Source organism: Magnolia sinica, chromosome 12, assembly GCF_029962835.1.
Source record: "Magnolia sinica isolate HGM2019 chromosome 12, MsV1, whole genome shotgun sequence".
Classification (NCBI taxonomy): Eukaryota; Viridiplantae; Streptophyta; class Magnoliopsida; order Magnoliales; family Magnoliaceae; genus Magnolia; species Magnolia sinica.
Window position 1 is genome coordinate 30735390 of NC_080584.1, and position 12899 is coordinate 30748288.

General features: G+C 39.8%; 1 protein-coding gene across 1 annotated transcript in view; it reads left to right on the plus strand.

Annotated features, from left to right (window-relative positions):
* The first annotated feature begins 269 nt into the window (after positions 1–269).
* LOC131221181 (uncharacterized) overlaps positions 270–12899 on the plus strand; it is a 56967-nt gene continuing 44337 nt past the window's right edge. The window contains exons 1-6 of the mRNA XM_058216350.1: positions 270–416; positions 794–1960; positions 2165–2283; positions 2808–3467; positions 4012–4291; positions 4424–4550. Coding sequence (XP_058072333.1) covers positions 887–1960; positions 2165–2283; positions 2808–3467; positions 4012–4291; positions 4424–4550 — 2260 coding nt within the window. The 5' untranslated portion in view covers positions 270–416; positions 794–886. The remainder of the gene's footprint in view (positions 417–793; positions 1961–2164; positions 2284–2807; positions 3468–4011; positions 4292–4423; positions 4551–12899) is intronic.

A 12899-nucleotide genomic window follows, 5' to 3' on the forward strand; every position in this document is an offset into this window, starting at 1 on the left:
CTTCGAGTAGCCACCTCAATCGGCGTCCCCATACACGAACCTATGGTTAGTGTGGCCCACCCGAGTTGTGAGTTGGGCTGATTACGTGGCCCAAGGTCGGAGTAGATATACGTCACACATCAAAACACGGTGGGCCCCACATGGACTGGATGTTGTACGGTCTCCGTACACGTGAATAGAATTCCTGTCCGTACTCTCTCCCTCTCTCTCGCTCCAAATTCTCACCAAACTCGCCGCTTCCCATTTTTAACTTCATTCCTAAAGCACAATCGAACCTTCCTTTCTCACCCCTTTTAATCACAGCCGTTCATCTTTCATTCTCCAGTAACTGTTGCATTCCGCAAAAACCAGAGAAACCCAATTCAAACCGAAATAATCTCCCTGCCTCTCTCCCACATCCTATTTTTATCATCTCGGTAAGCAGTTTACGCCTTCGTTTTTGTCTTTTGGTAACCGTTTTTCCTATTTTCAGGCCTTGATGTATTCTTCTACTCCTATTTCTCTCCACGCCCTCTTCTCTCTCTTTCACTCTCTTCCTCTCTCTTCTTTGTTGTTGGATCAAATACAAGCATTAGAATTGAAAAGTCTTTCTGGGTTTTCTTTTTCAATGTCCAAAACAAGCTATAAGATTGAAATTTCTCTTTCATAGATTGCATACAAGCCATAGGATTGATTTCTGTTTCTGGATTTTCTTTTTCAAAGTTCGAAACCAGCAATAGGATTGAAATTCTCTTTTATAGATCGAAAACACGCAAGAAGATTGAAATCTCTTACTGGGTTTTCTTTTTTGAAGGATCAAAACAAGCAATAGGATCGAAATTCTCTTTCAGAGATTGAAAACAAGCAATTGGATTGAAAATCTCTTTCTGGGTTTTCTTATAATAGAATGGCGTCGTCCTGCGTTCGAATTCAAAGAGACCACAACAGGCGAGAAAGCTCCGCTTCCCATGCGCAAGCGGTGTTCCGAAAGAACCTAAAAGATCTGGTGAGAGATCACCTGCACACCTGCATTGCACTTTCCACCCATGCCGAGTCTGAACGTTTGGAAAACAACGCCACGAGGATCTCTTCTTCCCAAGTTTCGACACGGCAACGTGGAAATGGTGGTGGTTTTAGGAACATCAAAGATGATGGGTGCAATGGTTATGATCGGACTGTGACCCAATCGTCCGCAACATCGAGGAGGCGACAGTCGAGGATATTAGACCGATGGGCCGCTCGCCAAGCCCGTGAAATGATCACAACGATTGAGAGGCAGGGTCACGAGGCTGAGATTTTGGCCTTGTTCAGCACCCATCCCGTGTCGACGAGGGCACCTTCATTTCTTCGCGAGACATCGCCCATGTCATCGGATTCCTCTGTCGAGGTCCCTAACCTGCGGGCTTCATCGCTTGTTCAAATGTGGCGGGAGCTTGAATCGGAAGCGAGAATGGCAAAAGAGAATCGGAGCAGCAGCTTGGTTTCAGCAGCTAGTGGCCAAACGAATGCAGTGAGCACCACTGACAATGCTTCTTCCTTTGAAGAAATGTCTGATAGGTCCGAAGTTTGTGATTCTCTAGATGACATATATGATATGGATTGGGAGTCTGATCGGATGGCTCCGAGTCAGCCACGGCATTCCCCGCGGGCTTTGGATGTGGGGGAAAACATGAGCGTTAGAGTGGCAGACACGATAAGAAAACTGACTTCGCACGATCAGGCATGCAGTTCTTTGTCTAGCGATGAAACAACACATCAGGAGCAGTGTTCTGGTCGGGAGCCACTACTGTCTCGAATCCAGTCCATGTCTGATCGAACGGATAATGTAAGTTTTTCCCTAATTAGGAATCGTCCTTTGGTCAGAGGGCGGCAAGCAACTCGGGATTTGCTTGCACGAATGGAGAGGGAGAGGCAAACAGAGCTTGCTAGATTGGTAGAGCTCCATGCAGTTTCGCAATTCTCACATCGGAGCCGAATTCAGGTGTGCTGTTTTGTTTGGTTTCCTGGATATGTGAATTCTGTTTGATTTTGAATTAGGATGACCATAAAACTGTTCAATTCCACGCTGTGAGGATTGATTTTTCAGCGGCCCTTTTGGAATATATTTAGATCTTTCTATACGATGATCTTTCTGTATGATGCCACTTGGTTTTGAATAGACCTTGATTTTTCCATCTCTTTGTAGGCAATGTTGAGGTTTAGATTCTTACAACACAGCGTCACAGTTCAAGAACAGCAGCGTCCTGCTTCGACTGCATACGAGCTAGACCAATTACATCTTGGAAGCTCTATCATGCAATTAAGGTACTGTCTGCAAGCATATCCATGCAACTACTCTTTAATGTTTCCCTACTCGTTGTTGTTGTCATCTTTTTTCTGAACTTTTCGGCCTCAATTGTCCCTTATGATGCGTTTGCTTGCACCAAATATCATGATATTTCATTAATAATTAGTCATTTTTGGGACAAAGTCATGACATTTCATATCATTTCCTTATTTTTCAAATGATGATTTCATTCTAACTCAAATCCAATTCCCATTGGTAATTAGATTTTAATAGGAACACGGATAGTTCTCTAAATGTTTTTACAATTCAAATAATCTTTTTTTTTTTTTTTCACACATGCACACACATCCCACACACTCATGCCTTGTGGAATTTCACCACTGGAGCAAGAGTAAGGACCCACAATTCAAATAATGTATTTCTTTTACTGAACTTGTCATTCTTAATTTTCTTTCTAAACTACAAAACTATCTTGATTTACTTATTTCTAACAATGATTTATTCTGATATTAAAGCAATGTGTCTTGCTTGATCTAATCAGGGAGAGATTTAGCTCCGGAAACCAGCAATATGGTAGCTCAGTTCCAGTTGCAAATAGCTCTAGCAGCCTTCCACTGTTCCAAAATAATTCTGTAGATTCAGAATGCTCTGGTTTGATGGAGCCATACCCCGAAAACAATGAGTATTTGCATGTAGCTGCAAGAGGTCAGGAAATCACACTATCAACACCCCATTCGTTGCTATCTTCTATTGAAGAGCAGCAAGAAGAAGCCGTTCAAAGTCCAGATGTTTCTTGGCAAGAGAGAAGTGAGTTAGATGGCAGACAGTCCCCTGAGGTTGCTAGTAGAATTCATGAAGCTACATTATCAGTGCCCCAATCATTGGAATATACTACAATTGAAAATTTGCAAGAAGAAGCTGGTCAAAGTACTGCCGTTCCATGGGAGGAGAGGTCGTCTGCTAGCAATCTTGACTGGCAAGGAACTACGAATGCTATTGAATCCCTTAACAGTTGGGAAGGTGATATGATGGTAGAAGAGTCGGACTCTGATTCTAGGCAAAATGATGGACATGCTGATCGAAACTGGTTGAGTAATGCATCTCATCTGCAGAGAGAATCAAGTGACCATAGGCAGTCTACATACAATGACTGGCTTGAAAGTACTTCAGACAATGTGGAAATTTGCAAGCTTCTTGAACGGTATGGAACCATTGCTTTGTTTTTTTTTTTCCTGATATCTGAATTTCATTGTGGACATAAAAATGACTGAAATAAGAAAATCTAAAGTCAATTTAGATTGATGTAGCCAACCCCAAGTAATTGGGACAAGGCTTAGATGACAGTGGTTGCTTATAAAGAAAAAATCACACAAACTACACTGAAAACAACCTAAACTTCATTAAGAACAATCTCATCTTATTCTTTTAGTGGATGATAAGCTGAAATATATTTAACTATATTAATTAAGAAAAAACATTTATTTACTATTGAATATCTTGGCCCTATGTATTGCAATGGAAATTGGTTTTGTTCATTACCGATGCATTTAGATGTTCAAGCTGAAAATGTGGAATTGCAATTTGCTGCACCTTCTAATAAGCCATAATCATATGTGAAATTTAAAAAAAAAAAAAAAAAAAAAAAAATCCAACTCAGGCCACATACAAACTGATTTGACTCAGCTCATACTGGGTTGTATTGAAGGGTATTTAAAATCATGACTTTATTTCTATTCTATTTGCAGGAGAACTGTATCAACATTGCTTGCAAGCAGCTTCAGAGAGAGAATGGATAAATTAATCTTGTCTTATTTACAAAGACAAGGAAACCAGTCTAATGCTGATGATGCTGTTGAAGAAGACGAAGAGCACTCTGTCCATCTTCAAGAAGATCGTGAAGTTGATAATGATGATGATCAAGTTGTATCTCCATCAGTGCAGTTGCCATTACCATCTCGACTGTTTCACCAGCAACAGAGTCGGCAACATTCTTCATGTGCATATGAACCCTCTCATCACTCACTTGTGAGTCTACTACATTCGAAATCCTTTACATTCCACTTGTATTTCATATGTTAGTTACCAAAATCTTCACTTCTTTGTCATTCCCAAAAGAAAACTAAAATAAAAAATAAAAAATCGTTGCAATCTTTGCAGGAAATGGGACTTATATATGAGTTGAGAAGGGATATGGAACGGCTTCATCAGGAAGTGTCTGAGCTGCGAAAATCAATAGAGAGTTGCAAGGATATGAGGGAGGGTTCTCCTGCTGCCTTCCAATCAGGTGAGGGGTAAAAGCTAACTGTGGATTTTCCTATTTTTTTCAATGATTTTCCTTGAAGCAAGTTCCTAGTTTTTGTTCTCCCCAAAATCATTAACCATGAATTTATAGTCATTCAGTCTCCTCAGGCCTTGAGTTCAAACAACTGGACATGCCGTGGTGACCAGATGTTGATTTCATGGGACCCATTGCTGATTGACCATGCCCCTATTGCTGATAGGAAGATCTAAGCATCCATGGTTTTCTTTTTCCTTGGATGTAGACAGCTACTGTATAGGCCACTAATTAAAGGGCTTGAATCTTCCTTCCAATCAGGGACATCTAAGAGCCATGGTTTGGTGGTGCCCATCATATCAAAAGTATGGACTCTGGATCACCAACCCAGTGGCCAGGCCCAATGTTTTTCAACATATCCGTAGGTCAAAGATCACCCGTAGGCAAGGATGCGAGAATAGTATGCATATCTTCTATTTTGATTTTAAGTATCTAAAGCATGTCATAACAAGGTCTGTTGTGTTGTTGTTAGCGGGTGAAGCTGTGTCTTCTACGAGGGGACTAATGATGAAAGGTAGTTGTTGCATCTGCCATGAAATGCAAGTCGACTCTCTGCTATACAGGTACATGTGTTGTACCACCCCGTTTGATGAAAGAAATGCTAAGGGTTCTCCTTGATGGCACTTGAAGCTTCTGGCCCAACACATTGTGATCCAGGCCATACAATTATAGGGTCCAACCATGGATGCGCCATATGGCAAAAATCTCACTGATCAAATCTTGTGTCCATAAAAAGGTGTAAAAAACAACCATGCTGATTTTAACAGATATGGATAATCAGAAGTCTAGTCAACTGGATTTCATTTTGGACCTAGTAACTGAATGGTCTTGATCACTATTCTTTGGTAGAAGTGGTGGGCCTCATTGAGTAAAGCCCTCCAAGAAGGCATTTGCAAACCTCTTTCCATTGGAGCTTTGATTCATTTATCATATGAATCAGATTGTTTTTCAGTGGTAGTTTGCTTCATCCGCAGTATTAGCTATTTTCATATCATTTGGTTATTACATTCACATGCATGCACCACTGGTTGATCCCAGTACCGATTGCTTAAGCTGCATCGAGGCTTCTCTATACCCTCTTTCAGTTCTACTTTTCCTAAAGAAATTCCATCTTCATTTCTAGGTGTGGGCACATGTGCACCTGTTTCAAGTGCGCCCATGAATTGCAGTGGAGTAGCGGTAGATGCCCAATCTGCAGAGTACCAATCATTGATGTTGTGCGTGCATATCCTGACCAATAAAAAGTAGTTCCTGGTGCAGACAGCCAAGATTTATTTCCCAACATTTGAGAAATGAAGGCCAACCAGACCTTTTTGTTTTTGTTTTTGTTTTTGTTTTAGCAAAGCCACATTGGCATATACATGTTTTTCTTCTTCAATAGTATATGCTTTTGTACATACATTTACAATAGGTCGGTGATTGATCATAATCCCTCTTGTTGACATTACATGTTTACATAGATAGCTTTAAGGCCAATGAATGAAAATAATGGAATGAATTTCCTTCTATTCTCCAAGAGTTTTGGGCTGTCTATGGTTTGTATTTCACAAATTTTATTTAATCCTGTGAGTGGTAACTCAACCAAAATGCACCACAAATAGCTTGAAGATAATGGACCCTTTTTAGATGGATATCTCAAAAACCACATTGATCGGACGATTCTAAATATCCAGTTGGTGACCCGAGCAAGCTGATTTTTGGGCAATATGGTCCATTTGTTTCTGTATAATAGAAGACATTTTAAAAATCAAGGCTATATAGTGAGACCTTATAAGGATTATGCATGGCCCAGCTGCTACACTGATCAGATGATCCTAGCCATTCATTTACTGGTCATCAAAAGGATGGCTGAAAAGAATTGACGACTTTGATCCAATTCTACTGGTAAAATCTAATGGTTACGATCATTGACTCCATGTGAATTCTGGGATGTTCTCCCAATGCTATTATGACACATGCCTGCTGTTTAGTTTTAGTTTCTGAGCTTCCCCTCTACAATCTGGACTTTTTTAGTAACAAGGTAATTTTTCTCTGATGTTCAGTGACAGTTTAGAGGTAAAGAGTTGTAGAATGAGCTCCTAACAATGCACATGGGTGCTGTATATACATACTTCTAAGCAATTAGAGTCAAGCTATCATCGGGAATTGTTGCTTGGTATGGGCAGATTTAAAGGATTGAAAGTTTTGTTTCAGAAAATTTGTGCGTTCTCCGATCCGACAGGCGTTTGGATTTGCTGGACACATTCAATTTGTATGGATTGAGGGTATGATTATTTGTTGTTGTTGGAGATCTGGAACACTTTTGTCTGTTCTTTTGCTGCAGTGGATTGGAGCTCTTTTTCAACAAGCTCATGGGCTGATTGATTGATAGAGCTTGCTCCTTTTCAATCACTCTTGCAATGTTGTTGGTATGTCTTTTTTTGCAGAATGTTTGAATTCTATTACAAGGGTTATAGGTTTGATCAATGGAAGTTTTAGGGATATTTAAATGGGGCTGTTGCTTCTTTTTGAAGGGCATTTTGTGAGCAGATTGGTTGTGGTTTGCTCTGCAGGTTCAGGAACAGAGGTTAAAGGTTAAAGCTCTTTTTGCATTTTCTAGGTAGAGCTTTAGCTGGGTTTTCCTATCTTCTGAAAATGTCTTATCGGTCAGATGCATGTGGTTTCATCCATCCAATTAGACAAGGTTTAAAGTATCGTCTGAAACCAGAATGCATGGCCCAATGCCTACCAGTTTCGTCTATCATTTATGACTATCAATCTGATATGAGGTGATAAGACCCAGTTTCTGTGCTCACTGATACAGTAAACTGAAACCAAATTTTCAATCCTTGATTGTAAATGGGGACTGATACTCTTAGAGTGCTGCAATGTAATGAGATTCTAGTAGTTTTCTTGCAGTCTCCATCGCAGCTTTTAGACGGAATTGTATACTTGGGGTTGTTTCCAATGTTGCTGTTTGCGGTTCATGGACTAGCCTCGTGCTGAATCTGATTTCTCGCATTGTTGCTGGCTTGAGGTGGTCTTCCAATGTCTCTCCAGTTGGGTTTTCTATCTTGTTCTGTAGAATTGCTCTGTCAGTGTTGCAGCAGGGCGTTGTTTTCCTTGCATCTATCACCGGTCATTCTGCAGTGTCTAGGAAGATGGTGAGGAAAATATGGAGAAGTGGGAGATTCATATTATCGATATTTTCATTGTGGTATTATTATTATTATTATTATTATTATTATTTTCAGGATGATTAATGGGGGCGGCTTAAGATCTGATTCTCATTGGACCCGTTTTGGATATTACTTTTTCTACTTACCGCAGTAGATAAGTAGCTTATTTGAGATAAGTAAGTTTGGTTTATGATTAGTTATATATATTTTTTTAATTTAAAATTACTTAATTACTTTAGTTAATTTAATTATTTTAGCTTTTCTACTTTTCATAAGTTGTTGAAGAGAGGCATTGGGAGAGATGAAAGAGAGGAGAAGCTGATAAGCATGTTGTTTACCAAACATACTAATATACTTGTCAAGTAAAAAAACTATGATATGATACTTGATGCATAAGTAGCTTAAGTAACGTATGATCCAAATGTCTCCTTAGTGTTTGCTATGGCTGTTGGAGCTAGCAGTTATGTGATAGCTGTGAATGGATGCTCGATTATGTTCATTCAAAATTTGGATCCTTTGCTTGTCAGAAACAAGAAATTACAGTTCTGTGATAGCTGTGAGTGGACGCTCGATTATGTTTGATCAGAATTCAGATCCTTTGCTTGCTTGCAATCTGATTGGACCACATCATCACACAGTGCATTTAATGCAGCAGTACTGATAATGTCAGCGATGACGTGGACCAATCACAATGCAGGAAAACAGGAATTTCCTGTTTGTTGAACGCAGGGGATCTGGATTCATTCCAAAGATAGCTTGTCTCATTTGGAGACTAGTTTCAGCACATCTTCAGTACTTGTTTCTTGTTGCTGAAGGCTTCATAACAAAGCTCCTACAGTTGGCAAAGTGCAGATAAAAAAGAGGTGGATTGACTGCAATAATCAGAGCACAATTCATCTTGCATCACATCTAATCATACTTAGATGAAGGAAAACAAAAATATCGGCTTGATCTAAAACTTTTGTGGCCTCCAAGAAGTTTTAAATGATAGGCATTTGATCCCCACTATTTTGTATGGCGTGGTCCACTTGAGCTTTGGATTTGCCTCATGCTTTAAAATGATCTGGAAAAAAAAAAAATGGATGGACGGTGTGGATATAACACATACATTACAATGGGACCACAAAACTTTTCCACGTCAACACGGTATTGGTCCCCTGACTGTGGGGTCCACTTGATGTTGGATGGAAAATAAACATTACACTAGGCCCTAGGAAGTTTTTAATGGTAGGCATTCAATCACCACTGTTTTCCCATGGTGTGGTTAACCTGAGATTTAGATCATGCCCTAAAATAAGCTAGTAAAATGATGCGACATGGATTTCACATGGACATCAAGGTGGGCCACCTCATTTTTCCAGATGCCCATGATAATACTCACGTTGACTGCATCTCGATGCGTGTCAGGTTATAATGTAGGGCATGTAACGGTGCTATGTGGGCCCCACCATGACGTATGTGTTTTATCGATGCCATCCATCCATTTTTCCAGAAGAAAAGAGGTCGATCAAAGTCTCAACTAGACCACAACACAAGAAAAGTGGTGATTGAATGCTCACCATTAACATTTTCTTAGGGGCCACCATAATGTTTATTTTCCATCCAATCTATTAAGTTATACAGACATAGATAAAGGGAAAACACAAATATCAACTTGATTTAAAAAATTTTGTGGCATCATGAGAAGATTTTAATGATGCCCCGTGGTCCACCTGAGATTCAGATCTGCATCATTTTTGGGCTCATGCCCTTGTAGACACCCCACCTTGAGTGAGAATGAATGTCGATCATTAGCTTCAATTGAATCCTAAGCAAAACAACTATATGGCATAAAGGCATGCCCTGTAGACCCATTGGGTCGAATTTGCCACTGGGTGCACAAATGGCAAGCTGAAGGGGGAGCATCATCTCAGGAGCACCCAATGTTATTTAAAAAATAAAAAGGGTATAGAAACAATAATCAAGCCATGCAGAATCAGTTATACGTGAACCATCGGTCTACCGTTGACTCATTTTATGTAAAAACCAATTTAAGGATGACCAGTTCTATGCAAAGCTGGTCCATGATCGACCGATTATGGATGTATGCTAAGCTTGAACAATGACAAGGTCTATCCCATTGCCCATTTCGCTCTGATTCGCCAAGATCTGTGGCTAGCCGAGCCTCAGTGCCCATATAAACCACTTCGTGAATGTAGAAGATGGAGGAGGGTCTAGAGAGAGTAGAAGAGTCTAAGGAGTTGCAGCACTGCAGGAGATCTATCCAACTGGTCCCTTGAAGTTGATTCAGTTGTGGCATGCTCCTCCTTTTTAAACTATACGTATTTGAATTCCTTTGACCCTTTTTACCATTTATGAGACCTCTCTTTGTTAGGTCACTTCAACAATCAAAGTTAAAAAGTCAAAGAAAATACTAAATTCAATGAGTAGGGTCAAAATTGAGACATTGGGCCAACCCTTTTGACTGAAAAAGGGTGTCTAATTTTTCATTTTTTCTTCTCACATCTTGAATCAAGCCATATTCCACTCTACACATATCTTGAATATCAACCACATCAACACACGCGCACACACACACACACACACACATCTTCCACTACTTTTATTTTTCTTTATTATTTTACCTACTTAGGTTTCGAAACCTTGCATAGTATGGCTTAACATACACTCTACTCCTCTATTATTTTTGCATTCTCCTTTATTTTGCCTACCTAGACCTTGGAGTCTAGCGCAGTATAGCTTAAATCGGTAAGATTGGAAGTTTCCCTGAATCCCCCAAAAAATCATACAATCTCGTAAGGTAGAGGCCATGCATTGCATAGATAGAAAAGGGTGCATAATTCTTTCATTTTCCATAACTAAGGACTTTACTTAAAATCTACAATGCAGACCTATGTAGGGGTCACTTGAATCGAAGAATCTTTTGATTTCTTGCCCTCTACGTGTTTCTACAATTTAGCCAACCGTAGATTCTAAAACTGCATTCTGGCTAGAGGCGACTCCAAAATATTCAAACACATCATTTCAACTACCTCGGAAAAGTATTGCGCAATCAAGGAAGTGAAGCCAAACCAAACTAATCATATAGACTTTGTAGCACACCGCGAATCACCGATCCTTTCTTTCCTCGTGATGGGCCACATCATAAGGAGGAAGAGCGAAAGGGCTTACATTTGGTGGCATTTACAAGCCTACAATAAGCTGGGAAAATGGTGGGATGACGCAAAATTCACACATACATCAAGGTGGGCCACCTCATATTTAGATGGGTTCTCCTATAAGTGTCTGGCTTAAGACTTGTTTAGCTTTACTTCTAACAATGGTGAAATTAATTCTCAATAAACACTTTTCTTGATTTGTTTATTTTGAATTGCTTTTGTAAAATTGATTCTTAGTAAGCATGTTTGGTGAACATAAACAAGGCCGACTATAACGCCCCCATAACCTAGCACCAGAGTACGGGATTTTGAATCACTGAGTTTGTGGGTGTTAACTAAAATACAAGTCGCACATGGGTTGTATATCCCACGTGTTTACATGTTACGGCTAGCATTTGGCTCAAAATCCACAATTAGAGTCACATAAAATAACACAATGGTAAACAAAAGGCGCGTATAAACATAACTGGACTAAAATCAACACAAGTTATCATCCAAACAGTATAAAAGTAAAATCCCCTAACCAGACATGTACAACAAAATCTCCAAAATGTAGAGAGGATAAAGTGGTAAAAAAAAAAGGAAGAGAGCTCAAGGACTCTCAACTTGGCCCTACGCTCCTAGCTGCACTCTCCAAGCGCCTCATCCTACTCGTAGGCCACCTATATATATTAAATTAAAGGTCAAAGGCCTACATAGTGAAGAAGTGCCCCCAAGATTATACGCACAACATAATAACCAAGTATGAAACCACTACAAGACAACCATGCACACATATAAGTTATATATGCTATCAATGCAAATAATTAAGAGATGCAAATATGTCAACATGACAAGCATTCGTAGTAATTAAATTCTCATCAAACATACAAACACATGAATTGGGGTCTAGGATTGGAGATGGGCATTTGACTGACATGCGAGTAGCCCCTCATGGCTAATCAATGGATAAAAGTACAAGAAAGTACACTTGTACTGCTAGTCACCTGGTAAAATCCTCAACAGAAAAGGGACACCCATAGTGTACTAGTCATCTAGTAAAATGCTTAAAAGTACAACTCATCTTAGCCCTTATGCGTCAAACCATATCTTCAGTCATATCTATTCTACTCACAACAACAAGTTCACACCAATTCAGCCTATTTAACTATATAAGTTGTGGAGACATAATCTTTCACATACAACACCCATAGTGAGCTAACTAGCCAGTAAAGTACATCAATGATACACTCATATTGTTAGGCACCTGGTAAAACATTCATGCTTTGGATGTGTATCTACAACCGAACAAAATCTTATCTAACAACAAACCAATCTATACTAAATCCAAGTCGGAGGTGCGTGTCCAGCTAGCATGCGACACACATAGTGAGCTAACTAGGTAAAGTACATCAATGATGCACCCATACCATTAGGCACCTGGTAAAATCTTCATACCCTTGAGATTGGTATTTCTAGCTAACGATGTTCCTATTTACGATTGGTGGTCTAGATCACATGGGTCTATCCACAATCGCCAATAATCCCCATGGATATCCCCAATGAATACACCCACGACAGTCTCATTCAAAATCGCCCCCTAGATTAGTGGCCCTTTCCAATTGTTACCGTAGGGTACATTTTCTTTATGAATCGGTTTTCTATACTTAAGAGTCCAGTCATGAATGTTATGGGGAGAAATAGACCGACCTAGATAGGCAAATCAAGTCGAGATCTAGTACGGCCCGATGCACAACAACGGATAAGGAATCCTACTACCGAGTTAAGGAGAAGGCTCGGTTCAATAAAGATCGATACAACATACACGACCAAGGCCATCGGGCCTCATGAAGAAGTTAAAGGCTACAAAAATTAGACATCACAAAGACCTTCTATAAAGATGTTCTTCCTAATTGAAAGGATATGTCGGTAGCCTGGGAGAAGTTTATCTGACCTTATCCGCATTTGCAGTCTGACCTCATCTAAGGGAGTGATCTGAAGTC